Below are 23636 nucleotides of genomic sequence, written 5' to 3'. Positions count from 1 at the left end.
AACTCAAAACTAAAATTGGCCTCTCATAAATGCCACATAATCAGACGCTGGTCTTTCTTCTGTAACCAAGATTGTGCGGGGGAAGGCAGCTGGGCACTGGACAGTACAGCAGAGTAAATGAATGGTGCTCACAGCCCTCGGCTTCTTGGTTCACACACTAGCCTCTGGTGCATACACTGGGCCAGTCCCAGGGAAGCACGGCAAGAAAAGCTAACAAGGGCCACACAAACTGACACTGCCCTCAGAAAACAATGTGGACACCATTACTCTACGTTAGATGAACCAGACACTTGGAGGTGTAAAGAAAGATCTCTCGGAAACTGGGCAGGCATCGGTGGAAGCTGTGTGGCGCGGGGACATAGTGCCTAATTTCTCAGTTTTCTGACAACCATTTCTAGTATCCTTAACCTCCATTACTGGGGAATCTAAATAAGCCAGAACAGCATTCCTTTCACTGGAACTTAGTAATAAAGTGCAAGATCTAGACCATCTCTATAGCTAAGGGATCTAGACCCCCAATCTCCTTCTAATTCCTCAACCTGAATCTCACACGGTATTAGACAGCCTACTGTTTGGAGCGGTGGGAACTAACTACCTTCCTCTAACATCCAAATTTGTTCATCCTAAAAAAGGTCTGTCATTTCCTCTAAACTTTACTGTCCACTTTCAGGAACACAACTGGGTTTTGGATGAATGAGTATTACTTACCAAGCAGGACTTCTAAGAATGATTAATGTCTAGTCATCTTGTATTACAAAAATATCACAAGCAACTCAGAAGGTACGAATTAAGAGGAAAAGATGCAATAAGAGTAGTAATTATGTTACATACTTGTGACTTCTTGTAAGAAATCCAAACACGGCCGACTACTTCCTGAAATACTTATTGAAACGGCCAGTGGGGTCTGACCTTCATAGTTCCTTGTGTTCGTGTCTGCTCCATAGTTATACAACATCCGTGCACAGAGCACGTCATCACGGAGGGCAGACAAGTGCAAAGGAGTCTGTCCGTCTTCTAGGCGCCCCAAGTTTGTGTCTGCCCCTCTCTGAAGGAACATGCGGCAGTAAGAGTGATTGCTTTTGATTACAGCGTAGCGCAACAGGAATCCATTCTGAATGTCGATGTTGGCATTGTGGTCCAGGAGGATTTTCACACAGCTTGATCTCTCTCGGATGATGGCGAGCTGAAGGGGTGTTGTACCTTTATCACTAAGTGGGTCGACCTCAGCCTTGAACTCCAGAAGGAGCCGGACGAATGAGTCCCTACCGTAGTGGGCAGCCACGTGGAGAGGAGTCCAGCCATCATTGCTTTTTGCATTAATAATGTCACTCCTGTATTCAGACTCTAACATCAGGCGTGCAATCCGGGCCCGGCCGTGCATGGCTGCGTAATGCAGAGCGGTGAAGCCTCCGATTAAGTCCTTAACCGTAGGATCAGCTAGGGTTAAACCAAAATGAAAACATCAGTGGCTGCTGAGACAAAGCAACTCCATGAGGGCGGATATGGTTCAGCCACAGGCTGTGGAGGGTTAAACACCAGGAATAACCCCGAAGACTTTCCCCAGGTTTAACAGAAGTTGTGTCTCAGTGGCAAACGTGTTTTAGTAGGAAGTTATCAAGCCCGTCAACGGAAGGAGGGGATAAGAGCAACAGTGTTTAAGACAGACCCGATGGCAGACTCACAGCACCTCGCCCCTGCTGCTGAGTGAAGGGAGTGTGTCTGCCCTGCACTCTTACCACATTCCTCCTGTTTTCAGCTATCTGCTCTCTCTTAAATTGTGCTGCTTCTTGGCTTAAAGAGAAGCATGTGTAGCAATCCGCTGCTCTGAACTAGAGTCTGGCCAGACTTGTTTTAGAGTTTCACAGGGTTGGGGTGGGGGTGCAGGCAAGGACTCGGGCACAGTCTCTGTGCCCCATGAAAGAAGCAGGCGAGACACATGCGAGCGACATGACCATGATGAAGCATGTGTGTGTGGATGAGACAGGACTCCAAGCCTGGCTATAGGTGGCCTGCGAGTTTGTAAGAATTAGCAAGCACTTCATGTCAAAAAAAAAAAAAAAAAAAAAAAAAAAAAGAAAAGAAAAAAAGGCAGAAACCTCAGTACTACATTGTGGTTTTTTTTTTTTTTTTTTTTTTTTTTAAAAAAAGTTTTAAAGCTCTCTCCTAAATCAACAGATCCCTGGGGAGAAAACCTTGTAAGAATTATCTGCTAAGCGACTCAAGCTACAGACTTTCCCGCCCGCTCTGGCCTTCTTGGAGGCCAGCACTTTGTAGTTCACATTGCACTGCCATTCCTGAGCCGTAGGTTGGACACAGAGGGCAGTTGCCTCCCCCACAGTACGGACGCTGCTTCCTGGAAGCAAGTAAAGCAACGAGGAAGAAAAACCAGCCCGACCTAACTACTAGCATTAAAATGCTTCTTGTGCAACTCAGCCTTGAGTTTGTTTACAAAAGGAAAAAAAACATGGATGTTTTTCACAGATACAGAATGCCCCCAAAGCTACATGATGAAATACTTATGTACTATTTAATAAGATCTTATTTAGTTCCAGACTGCAACAGCTGGGTTCTCTATAAGAGGCTTTGAGGCAGAAAATGATATGTTGAAATATTAATAATACTGTAGTGGGTGAAAATTGTAGTTAAAGAGTTGTTAGCAAATAAAACCTATACAAAGTAAACTATTATTTTAGCTCCTCATAACATCTGATGCAAAGTGACAGCTAACAACCACGATATCAGTTTGATCTGTCTACAAAAAAAATAAAAAAAAAAATAGGCATCAGCCTTAACTAAAAGAATATTCAGTACCTAGGACTATGAACCCTTCAGTGTTCAGAGAACACTGAAGCAAAGCCCTCTGCTGCCACCTACTGGAAGAGGCTGAACATGCACTAGTCAGCTTTCACTTTGCTCTCAGACCAAACTGATGGGTCTTACAGATCCCTGCTGATATCTAAAATAGATGAAGTGTTAAGAGTTCTTGCTGCTCTCTCAGAGAACCTGAGTTCAATTCCCAGCACCCATAGCAGGCAGCTCATAAACACCTGCTTCTTCAGCTTCAGGGCATACAACGCCCTCTTCTGGACTCTGCAGGCACTGCATGCATGCACATAAACCCATTCTCCTCACTCTCCCTCCCTCCCTCCCTCCCCCCCCCTCTCTCTCTCTCTCTCTCTCTCTCACACACACACACACACACACACACACACACACACACACACACACACACACAAATAAAGACTTAGAAATAAATGAACACATAAGTAGAACAGATGAAACGAAGACAGGCAGGAGAGATAAATGACCACCCCTCTATTCAGCCACCTGTTTCCAGATAATCCCTCTTGATCTGTCAGTGAAACCTCTCCCACCTTTCGTCCACCAGGACTATCTATCTTGAAGGGTGCCAGCATCCTCACACCCTACAGTCGTTCTATTTGACAAGTCAGGCTAAAATGCTGTTACAAAGTTGCTCCTGCATGGCTGGTTTTCGCTGTGGGTCTATGTAAAGTTTCATTTACATTCTAATGAACTAAGAAAACACAGATTAACACACAGAGCAACGACCCAACTCATCTCAGCCAAAAGCATTCAAACCAACTAACTGACTTCATCTTGAGAGCAAAGCACAGGACCAAGAACTACAAAAATGCATACAAACTATAGCTATTGTCCTCAAGAAAAAGTGACAGGGTGAAATAACAGCATATGAGGGTACAAATGAGATGTACTAAAGGGTCAGGATCAGTCAACGCAACATAAGAGCTCACTTGCAATGCCAGTGAGCATTACAGATAGAGAACAATGGCAAGTTCAGTGAGAAATGGGTAACACACATGTGAAATCCACTTGGCTGAATTTTCTTAACTTTCTTCAACAGTACCTGCACAAGTTCTCCTTGTCAGCGACTTCCTGAGTACTCTAAAACAACAACCCTGCTTAGAGGTGGCGCATGCCTTTAATCCTAATACCCCAGAGGCAGAGGCAGGTGGATCTCTGAGCTTGAGGTCAGCCTGGTCTATATACAGAGCGAGTTTCAGGACAACCAGGGCTACACAGAGAAACCTTGTCTCAAAAACCAAAATAAATAAACAAATAAAATAACAACCCCACCAAGCTTCTTCTGCCTCCTTACCAGATACTTCACCCACAAGTGAGACCATTTTAGACAATCGGTAGCATAATCTAATCTAAACACACAGAAACACAACACATCTACAAACAAAGAAACCTTACTATGCTGCATGTAGTTTGTTTTCTAGGAGCTTTGTTGAGTGGCAGTGAGAATTGTTCATCAAGCGCACAGATTGACAAGCCAAGAGTTCATACAGTCAGGTTAACTAAAAAGCAGTTAAAATCCAGAATATTTTTGTCACCTCAAAGTTCCTAGATTCCGGGATGCAGGCAAACCACTAGTCAACAAAGACAAAGCTTTGCTCTCCTAGGAGTTACAACAAAGGGTCATCTGCAGATCCCTGTGACTGTCTCCTTCACTCAGCATGATGCTTCTGAGATTCACGGATTCCACTTCTACCCACGTGCACGCAGGGCTCACTCGTCTGAGGCTATCTGAACCATGCTGTCACACTCCTCTCTATTTCCATTTTGCTTTGTAACAGGAGAGAGCTGCAGACTCTGAGGCTAGCTACTGTTTAACTTCCTAAGAAGCTGCCCGGTGGCCTGCTGCCAGCGGCTGCCCACGACTGCCCTGCCCTCTGTCCTCGCCAGCCATGTACCACAGCTGCAGATGCCCCCATCTGTCTCACCAGCACTTTCAACTTTGCTCGTTAAAAGAGTAATCGATGACTCCCTGTCCTGTTCATTGACATTCCAGGTGACTAGAGGGCTGGCTTACTTGTACACCGTCTTTGTGAATTACCTGTCACAGTGTTTACTCATTTTTGCTAGGCTGTCCGATTGTGGAGTTGTAGAAGTTCTTTGTATGTTCTGCATATGAACCAAATGGAGTAGGCTTATTTACTGATTTGTGTTTGCAATGCTACGGACCGAACATAGAGCAAGCCCTCTCTCTACCACTGATCTGCACTCAGCTCTTTGTTCTTGACTCCATCTACGATCACTGTCTTCTTTTAAGCATTTACTAGAATTTTGTTCTGCTGAAGAAAACTTTGCCCAACACCACATGACACATTTTCTTCTCTTCTAGATATTTTGTCCTTTCAACCCTTACATTTAGGTCAATGATCTACTACCAGTTAATACTTGTGTACGGTATAAAGTAGGATCAAGGGTCATCATTTGCCATATAGCTGTCTACTTGTTTTGGCAGCATTTGTAAAAACACTTTCTTTACAAAACAGGGGGGATGGGGGCAGTGATGGTTCATCAGATGAAGGTGCTTGCCACAGAGCCCAGTGACCCGCATTCTATTCCCAGGTCCCATTGAGGAGAAAAACAGACACCTGAAGCTTGTCCTCTGATGGTTACATGCACACCCCGACACACACACACACACACACACACACACACACACACACACACACACACACATTTTTTTTCTCAATGATATATCCTGCTGCCTTTGCTGAAATTCATCTTATCATCTACGTGTAGTTTTATTTCTGAACTGTTCTATTTATCTAAAAGTATTTCCTAGCTGGATATGGTGGCACACACTCAGAGGGGAAGGCAGACTGGGAACAGGTTCAAGGCCAGAATGAGCTTTATAACAAAAATGTATCTCAAATCAAGGGGCAGGGATGCAGCTCAGGGGCAGCAGGCTTACCAAGCATGAACATGGCCCTCAGTCCAACCCCAGTACCCTAAAATGCAATTAAACAAATAAAACAACTAGTTTTTCTATATGCCAAGTCCAGACTGTTTTAATTATTGTAGCTTTATAGTATATTTGATATCAGGTAGTATTAACTCCTCCAGCCTTTCTAAAAATTATTTCGGTTAATACATTTTCAAATTAGGTGGTTAATTTCTGGTCTAATTTTTTACTGTTCTGATTCCATCAACTTTACAGATGGCAAGCTCCCTCAAATGATCTAAATAATACTAATTTTCCCATAATGAACATGGAACACTTCTCTACTTACTCAGCACTTCTTTAATTCATCCCAGCAATGTTTCAGGATAGACTATATATTTATTTAATTAAACTGACCACTAAAAACTTTAAATTATTCCTATTGTGAGCTGCTAACAGACGTTAACTGTTGGCAGAACTTGAGTTTTGTAACACTGATCTGCAATCTAGCTCAATTTACTTTATATATATATACACACACACACACACTTGTAGACATATATACATACAATGAAGATAGTTTTACTTATACCTTTTGTTATTATTAGTGTGTGTGATATTGGGGGGACACATATGCCCAGGTATGCCTCTGGAGGCCAACTTTCAGGAGTCCATTCTTTCCTTCCAGGGATCAAATTCAGATCATCAGGCTTACACAGCAAGGGCTTTTACTTGCTGAGCCATCTCGTTGGCCACAACAGTTTGACTTGTTCCTTTCCAATTAGTTTGCTGTTCTTTTACTCCAATGGCTAGAACCTACAAGAGAATGCTGTATCAAAATAGCAAAAGCATGCACACCCTTCTAGACGTGTTTAGAAGAAAAGCATTCAGTTCAGCTGGTACAAAGAAAGCTGAGGCTTTTCCAAGGTCCCTTTGCTCAGGTTCTGAGTTGCCTTCTGGCTTGCTCAGTCATCTTAAATGGGTAGCGCTTTCACGGGCTCTGAAGTGACCCTTTGGCACTTATCTTTGATCCTATTAACCTGTCAAAAAACTCAAGGGTTTGTGGATGTTAAACAAGCCTTGAATCCTGAGATACACACCACAGAGCCACACTGTAATATCCTTTTGAAAATGCTACTGATGGACCATTCCAGTTAGTATTCAGGTAGGATCTTTGTGCCTGCTGTCATAAAGGCTATTGCTCAGCAGTTTCTTTTCTGCCTGTGTCTTTGGTTTTGCAGCAGGAGATGCACAGTGTACTGCACCATGAATTAGGAAGCACTGCCTTCTCTAAAGAATGTGTGCTGGATTACTATTTGTCTCAGGAATACACGAAACAAGAGCAAAGCCGGCTGGGCCCGTAGCTTTCTTGGTAGACATTTAATGAGGAACTTAATTTTTCAACTCTACAATGATGAAATCATTCCTTTCCTATGGGTCAGTTTGGCAATTTGTGTCTTTCAAGGGATGGGATTCTTCTCCATGACATGGTATTCTGTGTCTTGTTGTTGTTGTTGTTGTTGTTGTTGTTGTTGTTTTTAACATCTATAAGATCGGGGCAGTGTCTGTTACCCAGTCCTGAAACGGGTAGTCTTTTCTCGTTTTCAGTCTGGCTACAGATTTTTCAATTTAATTGATCTTTCCAAAGAATTACTTTTTTTTTCTTTCAGCTCCATCAACTTGCTCCCTTTCTATTACACTGGTTTTTTTTTTTCTTTTTTTAAAGTATCTTTTATTTTTAGCACAATTATGTCATTTTCCCTGTTCCCTATCCTTCCTCCAAACTCTCCCATATACCCCTCCTTGCTCTTTCAAATTCACAGCCTCTTTTTTTTTCCCCATTAATGTTTCTTACATGCAATAAATACATGGATATTTCTAAATATAACCTGCTCAGTCTGCATAATGTTACTTGTATGCATGTACTCAGGGCTGACCATTCGGTACTAGATAACCTATTGGTGTGCTCATCCCCGGGGAAGACTACTTCTCCCAAGTCAGCATTCCTTGCTTGTCTGGAGCTCTTCGTGCAGGGTTGAGGCTTTGTAGTTTTTGTTGTCCACTTTGGCATGTCTATTGTTGGCCTTGTTTAGCTCATATTGGTGACATTTTTAAGGGTGTGACTTCTGATACTACTAGGAGACACAATCTTACAGCAAATTCCTGATCCTCCGGCTTTTGCAAGCTTTCAGGCCCTGTTCAAGACTGGCTGAGCCATAGGAGGGGGAGTTATACTGGAGACGTAGCCGTTGGAAGTGGGGTCCCCAACTTGTCTGTAGCAAAGAGAAGTTCCTTGAGGAGGGGTGAGGACTATGCTTACACTTATCTGTGGGTGTGAGGACACACGTTTAAGAGTGTAGTTAAGGGTTGTGCTGGTCTAGTAAAGCAGCAGTTGTAGGTTCTCCTCCAAGATCGTAAGTTCACTGGCCCTGGGTAGTTGGCTAGGTTTCCAGAACCAGGCTTGGTTTCCCTCTTGTAGAGAGGGTCTTAGGACCATTTAGAGAGCTGCTGGCTACCACCAAGGGTTGTGTGCCACTACTGTGCCCGTAGGGTTATCAAGCCATGCTGGTTGTTGTGGTTCATAGGCATCATAGCAGGATAAGGACTGTCGGTTGCTTCCTTCCTTTAGAGACTTGCATGATACCTTCTGGTACCATGAGAACTAGTCCTCAGAGAGGAGGTAGGCTTTTGGGCCAGTTCCAGATCAGGGCTTCTGGGCACTGGGTCTGAAGTACATGGTGTCTTCATCAATAAGACTTACCTCTGGGGAGCAACCAAGGGTAATAGCAATAGCTGTGGTGTTTTGGAAGTCTCTTGGACAACCCTGACCAACAACTCAAAAGAGCACTTCTCATGCCTGGTGTTGTGAAGAGAGTACTGTTAGCCCAGATGAGAAAATTTCATTTAAAATATCTATGCATATTAATAAGCAGACCTCTTTGTATTAGGTTTTTTTTTTAAGGTAGACAGTTAATAGCATGATTCATTATGACTTTTATAGACTTCTGTTATTTTACACTCAGTCTCCTGTATTTCCCTCTCTTCCCCTACCTAGAGCCCCCTTTTCCCTATTCAAATCATTTGTATCCTGCTATTCTCCTCTGTAATGTACCTCTATACCCCCAATTCCCCAGGAATGGTCCCCTTTCACTTTCTTGGTTTCTGCATTTATTATAGGATATTAATTATATATGCATGTGAATATATACAGATATATATTCACATCTGCAGATTTGGTGGTAGGAGCCTCCAATAAGAGAGAACATGTGACATTGTCTTTCTGAGTCTGGGTTACCTCACTCAAAAAGAACTTTTTTTAGTTTCATTCATTTACCTGCAATGTTCATGATTTCAATTTTCTTTACATATGTATAGTATTCCATAGGGTATATTTACTACCATATTTTCATTATCCATTCATGGATTAAAGGACATTTATGTATTTCCATATCCTAGCTATTGTGAACAGAGCAGCAATGAACATGGCTGAGCAAGTATCTATAGAGTAGGATGTCAAGTCCTTTGGGCATATGCCAAGGACTGGTACAGCTGGGTCATATGGTGGATTTATTTTTAGCTTTAAAAGAATTCTCCACACTGATTTCCATGATGGTTGCAACAATTTGTAATCCTACCAATGGTTGAGTGAGGGTTCTCTTTCCCCTGCATCTCCTCCAGCATTTGTTGTCAGTTGTTTTGTTGATATTTGCCATTCTGACTGGGGTAAGATGAAACCTCCAAGTCACTCTGATTAACATTTCCCTAACTGCTAGGGACAATCAACACTTTTGATTTCTTCCATTTTTTTCTTCCTTTGAGAACTCCAAGCCTCAGGCACATTTTTCAAATAGGCTTGATTTTTTTTTTTAATTTTATGAGTTCTTTGTATATTCTGGATATTAATCCTCTGTCTGATGTATAGCCGGCAAAGATTCTTTCCCATTCTGCAGGCTTCCTATTCACCTGGTTGACTGTTTCTTCATTTTTGTTTGTTTTGTTTTTCAAGACAGGGTTTCTCAGGGTAATAGCCCTGGCTGTCCTGAAACTCACTCTGTAGACCAGGCTGGCCTCAAACTCACAGAGATCTGCCTCGCCTCACAAGTGCTTGTGGCACTGTGTCCAGCCAGTTGACTGTTTCTTTAGCTGTGCAGAACTTTTTAGTTTTATAAAATCTTGCATGTCAATTGTTGGCCTTTGTTCTTAGACAAATGGAATGCTATTCAGAAAACCCTTTCTTATACCTGTATCATGTAGGGTACTATGTTTTCTTCTAGCTAGTTTAGTGTTTAGATCTTTGATTCACCTGGAGCTAGATTTTGTGTAGGATGATAGATATAGGTATAATTTAACCTTTCTGCATATGGACACCCAGTTTCCTCAACATCATTTCTCCTGTATATGTTTTTGACATCTTTGTCAAATATTAAATGGCTGAAGTTACATATACTAATCACAGAGGTCTTTGATTTTATTCCATCGGTTTCCATGTCTGTTTTTGTGCCAGTATCACAGTTTTTATTACTATGGCTCTGTAATATAATCTTAAGATCTGGGATGATAATCGACTGTGCATTTTTCTGGACTGTTTAGGCTATATAATTCCATATAAATTTTAGGGTAGTTTTTTTTCTATTTCTGCAAAGAATGAAATGGGGATTTTCATTGGGATTGCATTGAATCTGAAAAGCTTTTTTGTAAAAGGCATTTTTACAATATTAGTTTTACTAATACATGAACTTGGAAGTTCTTTTAATTTTCTAGTCTTTCTATCTCTTCAGAGCTTTACAGCTTTCATTGTTAGAGGCTTTTCACTTCCTTGGTTAGGTTTATTCCTAGATGTCTTATTTTCTTTCAGACTATTGTGAATGGAAGTATATCCATGATCTCTTTATGTTTATTGTTGGTATATGGAAAAGCTATTAATTTGTGTAACTGATTCTGTATTCTGCTACATTGCTGAATTTATTCACCATTTCTAGAAATTTTCTGGTAGAATTTTTAGGATCTCTAATATGTAGTATCATGTCATCTGCAAATAGGGATACTTTGACTCTCTATTTCCTTCTCTTGCATAATTGCTCCAGCTAGGACTTCACACATAATGTTGAAAAGGAGTGAGGATGGGGGCACCCATGTCTTATTCTTGACCTCACTGGGATTGCTTCAAGCTTTTCCTCATTTAGGATGTTGTTTGCGGTGGGCTTCTCGTATACAGATTTATTATGTTGAGGTGTATTCCCTTTAGCCCTACATTCTATAGGACTTTCATCAAAAAAGCATGTTGGATTTTGCCAAAAGCATTTCTGTGTCTATTGAGATGATCATGTGATTTTTAAGTTCATTTATGTAGTTCATCATGTTTATTAACCTGGCTCATGCTGAGCCATCCTTGCATTCCAGCATAAAGCCAACTTGGTCATGGAGAATAACATTTGCTGTGTGTCTGTATTCTGTTTTCAAGTATTTTATTGAGCTTTAGTGAGACTATGCTCATCAGGGATATGGGTCTGGAGTTGTTTTTGTTGTATCTTTACCTGGCTTTAGCATTAGAGTGATACTGGTTCATAGGAGGAGTTTGGGAGTGCTCCTCTATTTTTGGAATATTTCAAGAAGGACTGGCTGTAGATCTTCTTTGAATGTCTGGTAGAATTCTGCGGTGAATACATCTGGCCCTGGATTTGTTTGTTTGTTTGTTTGTTTGTTTGAAGCTGGCAGGCTTTTTATTACTATTACAATCTCATTTGTTATAGGTGTCTTCTTGGTTTAATTTTGGTGGTTTGGTTGAAATCTAAAAATCAATCCATTTCTTTTAGATTTTCCATTATTTTCTCAAAGAACCAACTCTTAGATAAGCTGATTCTTTACACTTTTTTTTTTTTTTTTTTGCTTCCATTTCACTGATTTCTCCTCTGATTCCTATTATTTCTTGATGTTGACTGGGTTTGGATTCAGTTTATTCTTGTTTTCCCAGATTTTTGAGCTGCATCATTAAGTCATTTATTTGTACCCAGATGATTTTGATGTAGGCACACAGAACCATAAGTTTCCCTACAGGGTTGCTTTGAATGTGCCCAGAAACTTTGCTGTGCTGTGTTTTTGTTTTCATTTAGTTGCAGATTTTGTGTTTTTCTTGATTTCTTCTTTGACACTTTCATCATCCAGTAATAAGTGGTTTAATCTCCATGAGTTTATGCATTTGTTAGAGACTTGTTTGCTGTCAGTCTTACTGCATTTTGATCAGATAGAATACAAGGATTTTGATCAGATAGGATTCAATCTTTTTGAATTTGTAAAGAATTGTGAGCTTCTTGTATCCGTATGGGTGTGTCTTCTTTAGTTTGGAGACATTTTCTTTTATGAGATTGTTGAACATTTTCTCCCTCGCCTATGCCTATAATTCAAAGGCTTGTTTTTTTTTTTTCATGTGTCCCACATTTCCTATATGCTCCTTTTCTCGTATTTTGTTTGTTTGAATTTGTCATACTCCTTGCATATTCCGTCTAGATCCTCTACTTTAGCTCCCAGTCCTGATACTGTATCATCTGCTTGTTTCACTCTACTTGCAGGCTTTCCTTAGGGTTTTCTTGTTGAGTTGTTTGGGTTATTCAATTCTATCATCATTTCGGCCTGAGTCCTCCTCAGTGTTTCTAACTCCTTACTGAATTCTGTCCTCCAGTCCTGAATTGTACTCATCATTCCATCAGCTTTATGTTTGTGCTTTCCTGGGTATCATTCAGGTATTTATTTTCCTAAAGTTCTTCCTCCTTGATTTCAGTGTACTGTTTGTAGCTTTTAAAAATCTTTGAATTCTTTAATGAAGCTTATGAATGTTCTTTTAAATTCTGTGTCCTGATGTTCATCTAGGTGATTCTCATTAGCAAACACTTCGATAGGACCAGTCAACTGAGGAGAGAAGATACTGGCCTGATCTTCCATTGTTGATGTTTTGTGATGAGATCTGGGCATATGAACTTGTAAGTTTGATGGACAGAGCAGGTTAGGGAAGGAGAGCAGATGTACAGGCGGGTTGGGTCTAGAGGCTGGAAATGGATTGAGTGGACAGAAGGGACTGGGGTGGTGTTCAAGATGTACCTCCTGGTCCAGCCTGGAGTGTGGGGGTAGATCTGGCTGGGTGGAATGGCTGGATGTGGTGTGGGCCTTGGATTGGGGGTTAGGTAGGTAAGGTCTTAAAGAAGACTAGAGATTGGTTATGGCACAGACAGGGGTGGCCAGACTAGGCTGGGGCACTGGATATAGGACCCAGGCTAGATCTGACAAGTTGGGGATGTAGCATGGGTGGGAAGAGTCAGGGAGACTTACCAAGCTAGGCTCTGGAGAAGGTTGGGTGGAGAGGTTCCGTTTTTCCTTTATTTCATTCCTACTTTCACTCTGGGTTTAAGTCTAGTAGCTTAAAAACTATTTTAATATAACCTCCTTCCCCTGTGCTGTGATATCAGACACACAGACACACACGCACACTAAAGCCGAATAGTAGCTCTAAACATTTTTGTTTTATGCCATTGCCAATGATGAAATAAGAAACAACAAACAAACAAAAAGACAAATGAGAGAGAGAAAGAAGCGTGGCATTTTTATGTAGAAAATATTTCCTGCTTTTAAGACTCTACCCTTGTAATAAATTAATAAACCTTAGTTATTATACAACCAAGTTTAAGCTAACAGGTTCACTGGGCAAAAGCATCTACCACTTTGAAGGTCCTAATGTGCACTATCAAGTTCCTTTCCGAAAGTGTTTCCACAAATTCCACATCATTTGCTTATTTTTACTCTGCCTGGGACATCGCAAACCCTTGTTTCTACAGAGCTGCAAACAGCTCTTCCCACTGCACCTTGTGTGTCTAATGCTACCTGCTCTCACTTATTTCCACATGTCTACCCAGAGGACGCTGCCTGCTCTCCTGAGGGGACCTGGCCTCTGTAAGAGACTCTTAATCCAAGAGCTTGCTACCTTCTTGGGAAGACTACCCCATTTTTATTATTATTGTTGCTATGCACATACCCCTGCCACATGTGGAGGTCAGAGGACAACTCTGTGGAGTCACTTCTCTACCTACACGTTTACATGGGTTCTGAGGGCTGAACTTGGGTTGACAGCTTGCATGGCAAGTGTCTTTACTGCTGGGCTATCTCACTGGCCCAACTTCCAGAATTTGTACAGAGGTATGATAATATAGAGCCATTTGTGTTGAAAATGTCAAGTTTTTAGACACCTGAAAACTCAAAGTTTTCATTATTTTGAAGCAATATGTAAGGCAACAAAATGTCCCTTACTCATGCAGTGCTACTCAGCACATGTGGCTACTAAGCACTTAGTTCTAAAACTAAGAATTCAATCTGTCTAGTTTCACTGAAATACAACAGTCTCTCACACCACAGATAGCACAGGCTTAGTTAAGGTAGAGAGTGGGGGCCATGTGCCCGCACCCCGCTTTTGTGTTACACAACTCAAACACAGCTTTGATGCTGTTTATGCAAACTTGGATCTCTCTTGTGGCAGCAGCACAGCTGTTTCCTAGCAGGCTTCTTCCCGGGGTTACGTCACTCCCCTTGACTCTTGGTCCAGAGCTTGCTAGCTCTGTGTGATCATTCATTGGTTGGCATTACCACGTGGCTGTGTGGACGTGATAGGTAGAACTGTATTTTGTCATTGTATCCCTTCATGTGCGAATGTCTAAATGAACGATTTCCGGCTATGTAAGTGGCTTAGATTTCTGTCTTCTTTCTCATCTTCCCTCTGGCTGCCCCTTTCTCCTAGTAAGTGGCGACAGTTCTCCCTTATTCTTAACTAAAAACTGCAGTTGCTTTTGAGTTTTCTCACTGCATAGCCCACCTGCCCTTCTTGCCTTAGGTCTTAGGCCTTTCTGATAAGCTCAGAAACTGTAACCAGAGACCTTCCTACAGCCCTGTCCACTTCTCCTGGCCCTCCCTAGCAAGCCTCTGATGGCTCCCCAACATCCCTAAACTGGTGGGCATGCTCCAATCAGACTCAACTCTTTCAGTCCTTAAAATCACACATGCTCCTTTCCTTCAACCCCCCATGGTTGGTGTCCCACACATGTAGACTGTTCCACTCCACCAAGTTTCCAGCCTTTCCTGCTTCACACCTTTCAAGAAACCCACCCAAGCCTTGCATTCTGGAGAGATCCTAGACTCTCACACCTCACACAGAGAGGGGCCTTGTTACACACAGCACATCACTCTCTTGGAAATGCCTCACTTCTTTTCTAGGCAATCCAGAACCAGTGTAGACAATGGTTGGGAGTCTAGCTCCACTGTCATCAAGGTAGAAGACTAGGGTATCTGAATTGCTTTGCTTCTGTGCCTTATTTTCCAATGGGGAAGCTAAAAGCATCACCCTCTTAGGAACTTGAAGTACATCCTCAGTCCCCAGGGAACATTGCTACCAACCTATCCAGCTGCTGGGCTGGGAAACACCAGACAGTTACCACTGCAGCTGTGCCCAAAGGAGGGCCTGCATAGGCTAGGTGCTCAGCAGCATTTTCTGAATACGGGTGAGTGCTTTCTCAGGAGCCAAAGGGCCACCTCATCCACCTCAGAGCTCTGTCCCTCCCCCAGAGTCAGCAGAGAAGGGAGTGGCGTGCAGAGCGGGAAGGAGTGCAGAGGGCCAAGTGGACTGCCTCGCTCCTTCCAAGTCCTTCCCCTCACTCCTCTATCTGATGATTCTGGAAGAACAGCTGTCATGACTCTAGGCAGCTTCTGACCCTGACCCAATGATGGTCCCATCTTTTTAAACTTTTTTTCAAGATCAGTTTTCCCTCACAAGGTTAGGAACCAATCATTTTGGATTACCGGTGTCTGCTCTCTTTCTCATGGGGAACACACATGTCTGTGGTTCCGCCTTCAGGCACCTTCAGGTGAACTAAAGCTACAGACATTGAACAGGAAGTTAAAGCCCTTCAGCATGCTTACGACTGGGGAGGCAACAACGTCCAGGGGACAGTATCCCATGGGGAGAGAGAGCATCATCCAGGGCCCAGCAGCAACATGGAATGGGGCAAAAATGAAGTTCTCACCTAACCTAGTCTACTGGAAGGAGATGGTAGCCCTAAGAAGTGCTCGGAAGATTTAAAAGGGAAGCAGGTACATGCAAAGGAAAGGAGACAGTGGTGGGGGAGCTTTGCAATGACCTCTGTGACTACGCCTCCGAGCTCAGAGACCCCCAGAAGGTGGAGGGGCTGCTGCACAGAGCTGCAGCTGCAGGGATCAGAGGATCTGCTGCTGTGCTGAGCACATGACGGACTGAGAAAATTTTGTGCAGATAAGAAGCCCCTAAACTGCATTTAATTTCCACTTCTACTTAGAAATGTCTCATTATTTGGAGACTGGGTTGGGACAGGGCAATATAATGTGGAGGTGAAGGAAATCGATCCACAGTCCTGATGAGGAAAGAGGTTTCCCTGCTGAGGGATGGCACAGTGGCTTCATGAAAAGAAGTGAAGAAAAGAGACAGTTAATCAGAGAGGAAAAATTTAGAAGATCAAGCAACTGGCCACATCACAGGTGAGGACAAAGGTCCCTTCACAGTCTGCAGCCTTCCTGCACGGCACTCCTAGGCTGAAGGGCCATTTACAGATGTGCTGGGGCATTACATGGAGGATGTGCATGTGTATCGAAGCCTCCTGCATGACCATGGCCAAGGGGGTCGGGGTGGGGGATTATGAGTTTCCTTTTTAACTAACTTCTTAACTAACCTTTTCAAACTTGTTCATAATTTGCAGTGAAGGGGGTGAGGGGGTGCATTCTCCAAATCTCTTTTGAGAATTGTTCTCATAGAACAATACAAACAGCATCACCCTGGTCCTGAGCACTAAAGAATAACTCAGAAGTAGAAGCACAAACGTTAAACCCCTGTATGGGACCCAGCAGTGTGTAGTCATGAGGAAAGAAGGGAAGTTTAGGCAATCTTTGTGGGGAAGAGCAGTGATACTGTACCAACACGTCTCTTCTCATGCACGAATGCCAATTCTGGGCAGACTGGGGATCTAAGTGCCACAAAATCTTGAGAAGAAAATGCAGGCCAATAATGACCCTGCAGGATGAAGTATTTACTAACCAGGAGCCAAGAGACACAAGCCAGGCAAAGGCAAAACAGAATGTGCCCGGTTATATAGTGAGGGCAATAGGAACGTGGAATCACTCAAGCTGGGAGAAGGTTTCCACCTGGAACTGACAAAGGAGGGCACCTGAACAAGCCAAAAGTGAGGATGAGCCGAACGAGCTCAGTCTTGTCAGTTTGATACTCGTATGCCATCTTGGGAGGGGGCAAGCATGTCACACAAGAAAGAGCCAGCCATCTGGCAATATGCTGCTGGGCAAAGTGGAGACTGGCCACTGTCACACCCAGGCAGGGAGGGCATAGGCAACTGCAGGCTCTTTGGAGGACAATGTGTCAGCATTTATAAAATACTGTTTGACTTGGCAAGTACTTCTAGGAATTAAGAATAAAAAACTTTGACAAAGGTTAAAAAAAAAAAAAAAAAAGTCAAGGATGTTTCCTGCAATACTGGCCCTAGCAGAAAAATTCAAACAATCTCAAATGTCCCACAACTGGAGTTAAGTGTCAATCAATCATATCCAAACAGTGGAATCTGAGGCTGAACTGGGCACTGACAGGGAACCACCATGACAAACCCGTTCTGTGACAAAAGTCAAGATAGTCAAGAGAGCATTAAAAAGAGAAGCGGGCTAGAAGGAAGAGGCTGGGAGCCGCTGGGCTCAGTGCACGGGCTATTTCTTCAGCGGCAGCAGAAGCCAGTGAAGGCCATGGCTTCGGAGGGGAGTCTGGTAGTCAAGAGCAGTTAGTGGCCACCTCCCTGCACAGTCCAGAGAACACTAATCTGGGTTTTAAGCAGGTATACTATGTACTACCTTCTCAAAGTCTGCTGAGAAAATGTCATGCTTTCTAAACAAACTAAAAGGAACCAAGTTGAAAGTATAACCCAGTGGTAGTATATTTATACGAATGAATACTATACTGAAGACAGCAGGGTAAGCCTGAATGTATTACTAACAGAATCACTGTAGTAGGAACAATTACTTTAGAAATTAATTGTGGTGCTGGACATCCAACTCTACAAACGCACTAAACTGCAATACACTGTGCAGTGTGAGTTCATGAACTGCAGTTTGTCACACACACACAAACACACACTCACACTCAAACACACACACATGCATATGCACATACACACTTTTCTTTTTGTGCCGTGTTAAGACTTGAACTCTAGGTTCGGATATACTAGATATACACTCCACCACATAGCCACCCTCGACCCTGTAAACTGTCTTCCGAGGGGTGGAGGAGAGAGAGATGTTTAGGAGCTGCAGCCCACAAGTTAAATCCGACTCATCATTAGCTTTTCCTTTTAACCCTCATCACTCATTGACTGAAAGAAAAAGTCCAGTTGGAGCACAGCCACAGCTATGACATGTTTTCCATGTCATATCACATCCACACATTACAACAGCAGACCTCAGAGAGTTAAGAAAAAAAATGTTCCATGAAGTTAAGTGAAAAACAACTGTCGCGGGGTACTACATGAACCACAATTTCTACAAGTGTGTTAAGAAGTAGCTAGAGGGCTAAGCACCCAGAGTCACTCATGCCAGGGATACTTCCGAGTAGTGGCAGGCAGGAGCTGGGCAGGTCAAGCAGGGTTTGGCTCCTGTGTGTAGTGTGTCTGAGGATGCGCTTTGTTTTAAGGAGAGAGTATCCATGCATTAACTGACTATCTGAACTTATTCTGTATTAAGTAAGCATGACAGAGCTGGAAGGCACAGGACTAGGTAAAATAAGCAAATATGAGTTATGATCTTAGTCTTAATTTTACCAAGTACAGGCAGAATTCGTTCTGATCCTCTTTGTCCAGGCATTCCACTTACACTCCCCTTCATTGACTGCAGAACTGATTCTGTAAGTTAGAAGGTGGAATGGCATGGAACACGGCCACGAGTGGGCACAGGCCCGTGAGCTTCTGGACTCTGTCCACAGTCGATGAGCTGGGGCATATAATTCCTATTGAGGACCGCTGGGACACATGATTACTCCGTGACTTGGATTTAGCCTTCCCTGGAGTCAGCCTAGGCTCGGAGCCTTAGCACTCATACAGTCACTAATTCATATGGCCTGTGTGAGGGCTGTGGAACTTGTAACCTTTTCTGTGCTTCAGAAGGCAAGCAAGCCTGGCCAGTCTTTTAACTAGTACACATCCCATAGTACGCTCTCGGAATGAAACAAAGCACTGCTGGTGGCCTGGAAGAGCTACACCCTAATATATGGACAGTGTAGACACAAATGATATCTACAAACGGACACACACCCCTCCGCCTCCTAGCGTCGGGGTAAGAATGAAGTTGAAATTCACTGGGGAGAGTCAAGTGAGGGGATTAGTTTCCAAGCCTTATAGAAACGGCCAGTTTTCTGAAGCAGACCTATCATGGCAAATGCAGTCACTGACTACGTGTGTCTACAGAAGCCCTCAGAAAAGCAGCCTTCTTCTGGTGTCCCTAACCCCCTGTAAGTTCTGGAAAAGGCAAGAGCTCCAAGGGAACAAGAGGAAAGGGAGGTACATTCACAGTCGAAGGCACGGGGAGGCTGAGATGTTTAACAGGACCTGTGCTAGGTTCCTCTGCCTGAGCAATTTCCACAACGGGGAACCTGGGCAACTCCCAGTGGTAGAAGCCACTTCTGCTTCTGAAACCCACGTGGCTACCACCCCAATAAAGGCTCTGAGTTGAAAACCTGGGATAGCTTGCCTCCCTGTAGAAATCACACACGCCAGGGGGAAGCCCACTCAGTAACCTGGTTTGAAACAAAACTCAGTGTTTAGTTCACAAAAATCTTTGCAAAGAGGAAAAACAAGATACTGAACATTAACGCAAGTGAAGCTTTAAAAACCGCATGTAAGCATTCACAAGTGATACTGTCAACACCATGGCAAGTTTCTCCTTGCAACTAGTAAACTCACCTCCATGTTCTAGAAACACCCGAACACATCTCTCCTTTCCTCTTGCTGCAGAGAAATGGAGCAAGGTCCAGCCGTTGGCATCCCGGCCGTTTGGGGAATAGCCTTGCTCCAACATCTTCCGTACTGTGTGAACATCCCCGGCAGCTACTGCAGCCTGAATCTGCAATTCTTCCTGGAGCTCAGGGTTCCTCCGACAGTGGTGGTGTAACATCCTAGCAGAGTCCGCTTTTCACCAACCAGTCATTAGGTCAAAGGAGTCAGCCTTTCGGGGAAGGTAGAACATGTGACATTTAGAATATGTGGCTCTTCACACTGTGCCCACTGACCACCACAGAACTGTTCACTTCCTAAATCAGTACCATAATTAACGACAGTTCCATTCTACTGACTAACATGCATCTCCTCAGACCAAAACTTTCAATAGTTGCATTAAGGTCACAAATTAATTGAAAGAGAAAGCCAGACAGAAATCCCTGAATTAACAGGAAAAAATCTCTTCTGCATCCTTTTGAAAACTTGAAACTACATTTGACCATCATGGCTCTATGTGAGGCAAAATGAGAGGTGGCATCCAAAAATTAAGAGGGCAGGACCAGAGGGGCCAGAGTGGTATCGGTCTTGGAAAGTCTGATTTCTATGATGCACCATCCAGATTTAAGTCACAAACTACTCAGATTCTATCACGAGTCAGAGAAAACAGCCCGTAATTTACGAAGACTAAAGCCCATGATGAGGAAAAAGAAAGGCCACCTGTAGGCTGAGTGTCTGAAGTAGTCCAAAGGTATCTTATTGTTAATGCAGTTAACAAAGCTTGGGGGAAGCAGGCTGAGCGAACTAAGCTAGAGTAAAATAGATTAGATTTACGTACACGCTTGTATGTACGTGTGTGTATATGTGTGCACGTGTGTGCGTCTCTTTTTCTTGGTTTTCCCATCTCAGGCTCTTTGAACATGATGCTCTGTCTCCTCTTTTGCTGTCATATTCTTTTGCAACATTTTTTCTAATTTCTGTACCAGAAGTTTTACTTTATAAACACTCAAAGATAAATGGTCTGTTGGTTAACCACAAGATAAAATGACTTTAGTGAACAATAGTGCTGAGGATTCCACAGCCTCTGCAGAGCTCACCCATGTACACAGGGTGTTACTTCTCATGTGGGGGTACAGGCCTGTCTGTGTGTTTCCAACCATCGGAATACACACAGACACCTAGACTGACAAGATCCTGGGAAGACATTCCAACTGGGCTGATTTGAAAGAAGCAATTAGCCTAACCTCCTGGTTACTAATGTCCATTTACCTAAGTAAATTTGCTTGGATGAAAAAAAAATGTGATAAAGCCCTTTGAAAATATTCTGTTCTCATATGTAGATTAGACATCTCAGGATAATTTTGCTACTGATAATTTCTCTTGTAAAATTTCTCATCACAGACTATACACAGGTAAAGTAACCTACTTTGGTGGAACCAACACAGGTTAATAACACAAACATCTGATGTGCTTTTACACATGAAAGTGACATCATTACAGTCTCAGCAATATCACTAAGTGATGTAATTTAAAAATATCAAGCTATTACCTCAAATACCTGTTTCCTCAGAGAAAATTAGGAAATGGGAAATTTCTTGATAATTTGTTCTCTTAATAAGGAAGTTTCCTTTTCTTTCTTCACTTAATTACTTCCTTGAAATTCAGTCTCTTGGCTTAGAAATTTAACATAAAAAATACCTTTCAGAATAGGTTTCATATTAGTTTCAGTGCTATAAGAGACAATACCGAAATTCATCAGAATAGGTTAATGGAAGCTCTTACTGTCTACTCAGACCATCATCTTTAACAGAATGCTTTTGAAATTGTTTTTACTTTACTATTGTTTTTGAGTCAGTCTCATTGAGCTCAGGTTGTCCTCCCAACTTGTAGCCTAGGCTAGCCCTGAGCTCTTGATCCTCCCGAGCGTTGAGATTGCAGGTGTGTGCCACCACACTGGCTCTGAGTGAGTTCTGTGGGTACATGTGTGTGGTACATGTGCATACGCACACACTTAGGGTGTCTTCTCTACAGTTCTCCACCTTATTTTTTGAGACAGGGTCCACCACCGAACCTTGACCCCACCATTTCTCTAGCCTGGCTGGCTATCTAGCCGCCATGATCCTCCTTGTCTCTGCACTCTGGTGCTGGAGTTACAAGTGTGCGTTTCCATGTTTGGCTTTTACGTGAGTAAATGGGGATCCACACTTTAGTCTTCACTCTCGTACTCAAGCACTTTACCCACTAAGCCCTTTCCCCAGCTCCCAAAGAGCGTTTTTAAATAGGAGATTATCTTGGCACTTGAAAGAGGTCTGCTATGTAGGAAAAAGACTGAAACAAATAAACTGAGGTTTTTCTTTCCGTGCCTGCTGCACTGTGGATACATTAGTTTATTCTTTAAGTCACAATTTTACTCATTCATTTCTGCTCAACTCTATTCTATTCATGCTAGAGCCTGACCCTAGAGCCGTAAGCCTCTAAGTATATACTCTATTACTGAAGCTGCAGCCTCAACCAACCCACTAGCAGTGTTCAAGGGGGAAAGTAACAGTTAGATGGTGTTCTCCTCAAAGCAGCCCAGGAGACTGCTGGCCCTGAGTCACCTCACCTTACAGAAGAATGACTCTTCTCTAGGAACACAGGTTGTCTAATGACCATCGTGTACAAGCAGCATCATGGGGAAGGGGTTCCCAGTGTGTCCAGGCCTCAGAGCAATTCTTCACCTAAAGACAAATCAAATAACAATCACGGGGAGTTTCCTAAACCAGGGAAGAACCACAGCTATCTGTACATTCTACTTTTTGACGACTCTGTTTCAGGAGTTTATAACAAGTCAACAGAACTCAGAGAAGGTTTGGGAGAAAATGATCTTGCTGCTTACAACAATCTCCAAGAAGCAATCAAGTATGATTTATTTTTGGCATTATGTCCCCTTCTCCCCCAACCCCCAAGCTGCTTGAAAAAGAATAAATAAGGAAAATAACAAATCACAAATTTGGAATCTGGATACAAGCTGAGGGTCTTATCTTTTCTACTGAGAATGTATCTTCAGGCCTGCTTCTTTTCAATTACTTTTTAAAGACACCATCAGTCACCTGCTCTTTTTAAACAGGACTAAAAGGAAAAATGTGTGCATTCAATACAGCAGCTGCCCAGGGCCAAATGTAAACCATGATAAGTAAAAGGAGATTATGCCTTTGAATGGTGGCTCTTCACAGGCCTTAAAGGCATCCAGTCAATAACATTTACGTGCATACAACAAGCTACTTAAAACATTTAACTAGCCAGAGTTTTTCCTAGCTTCTCCATATGAATTCTTAAAAACAAAACAAAACAATAAAAACCCAACCTCTTTCTCTCTACATAATTAAAAGACTCTTTCTCCATTCCCACTGAATCCCAGTTCTGTACATTCCATTCAGATTAAGGACATCAGACTCCCCACAACATCACAAGGAGACCACTCTAGGAATTAGCCTATTGGGAGACCTGCCACCCCTGGTGGTGGGGGGACTGCTGAGCCTTTATCACTTAAACTTTTAGACAAGGAGAGGGACAGGCCATCTGCCAACCTGACATGTGAGGGGAAGAGTGGCAGTTGTTTTTGTTCTCTTCATGTTTTATTTGTCCTTGCCTGAAGTCTTTCAGGACAGATAAACGTTTGCATGCACACGGAACTAAAATCTGAGTGCAACCTGTGCCTATTATTTCCAAATAAATGAAGTAGACATGGTCAGAACAACTCCTTCAAAGCAAAGTATAAATACCACAGAACAAGCCTTGCAGAAATGGATGAAGACTGAGGCAGGAAGTCTCCAGGGTGAGCCTGGAGCATCTTACAGTGCCTGAAGGCAATGAAGTGCTCAAGGAAAGCCACAGGA

At 42.8% G+C, this 23636-nt stretch overlaps 1 protein-coding gene across 3 annotated transcripts in view; it reads right to left on the bottom strand.

Annotated features, from left to right (window-relative positions):
• The window catches only part of Asb7 (ankyrin repeat and SOCS box containing 7), a 47331-nt gene that overhangs the window by 12699 nt on the left and 10996 nt on the right, over positions 1-23636 (bottom strand). For 2 of the 3 annotated variants that reach the window (XM_059273191.1, XM_059273199.1), the window contains exons 5-8: positions 22364-22478; positions 21308-21431; positions 19729-19990; positions 832-1437 (exon numbers count right to left, since the gene is read on the bottom strand). In XM_059273191.1, the coding sequence (XP_059129174.1) occupies positions 832-1437; positions 19729-19939 (817 nt within the window). In that variant the 5' untranslated portion in view covers positions 19940-19990; positions 21308-21431; positions 22364-22478. The remainder of the gene's footprint in view (positions 1-831; positions 1438-19728; positions 19991-21307; positions 21432-22363; positions 22479-23636) is intronic. The other variant, XM_059273206.1, reaches the window with a different exon arrangement.

This window comes from Peromyscus eremicus, chromosome 1 (assembly GCF_949786415.1).
Source record: "Peromyscus eremicus chromosome 1, PerEre_H2_v1, whole genome shotgun sequence".
Lineage (NCBI taxonomy): Eukaryota > Metazoa > Chordata > Mammalia > Rodentia > Cricetidae > Peromyscus > Peromyscus eremicus.
The sequence above is the reverse complement of the archived record's forward strand: the minus strand, read 5'-3'. Positions and strand labels throughout refer to the sequence as shown.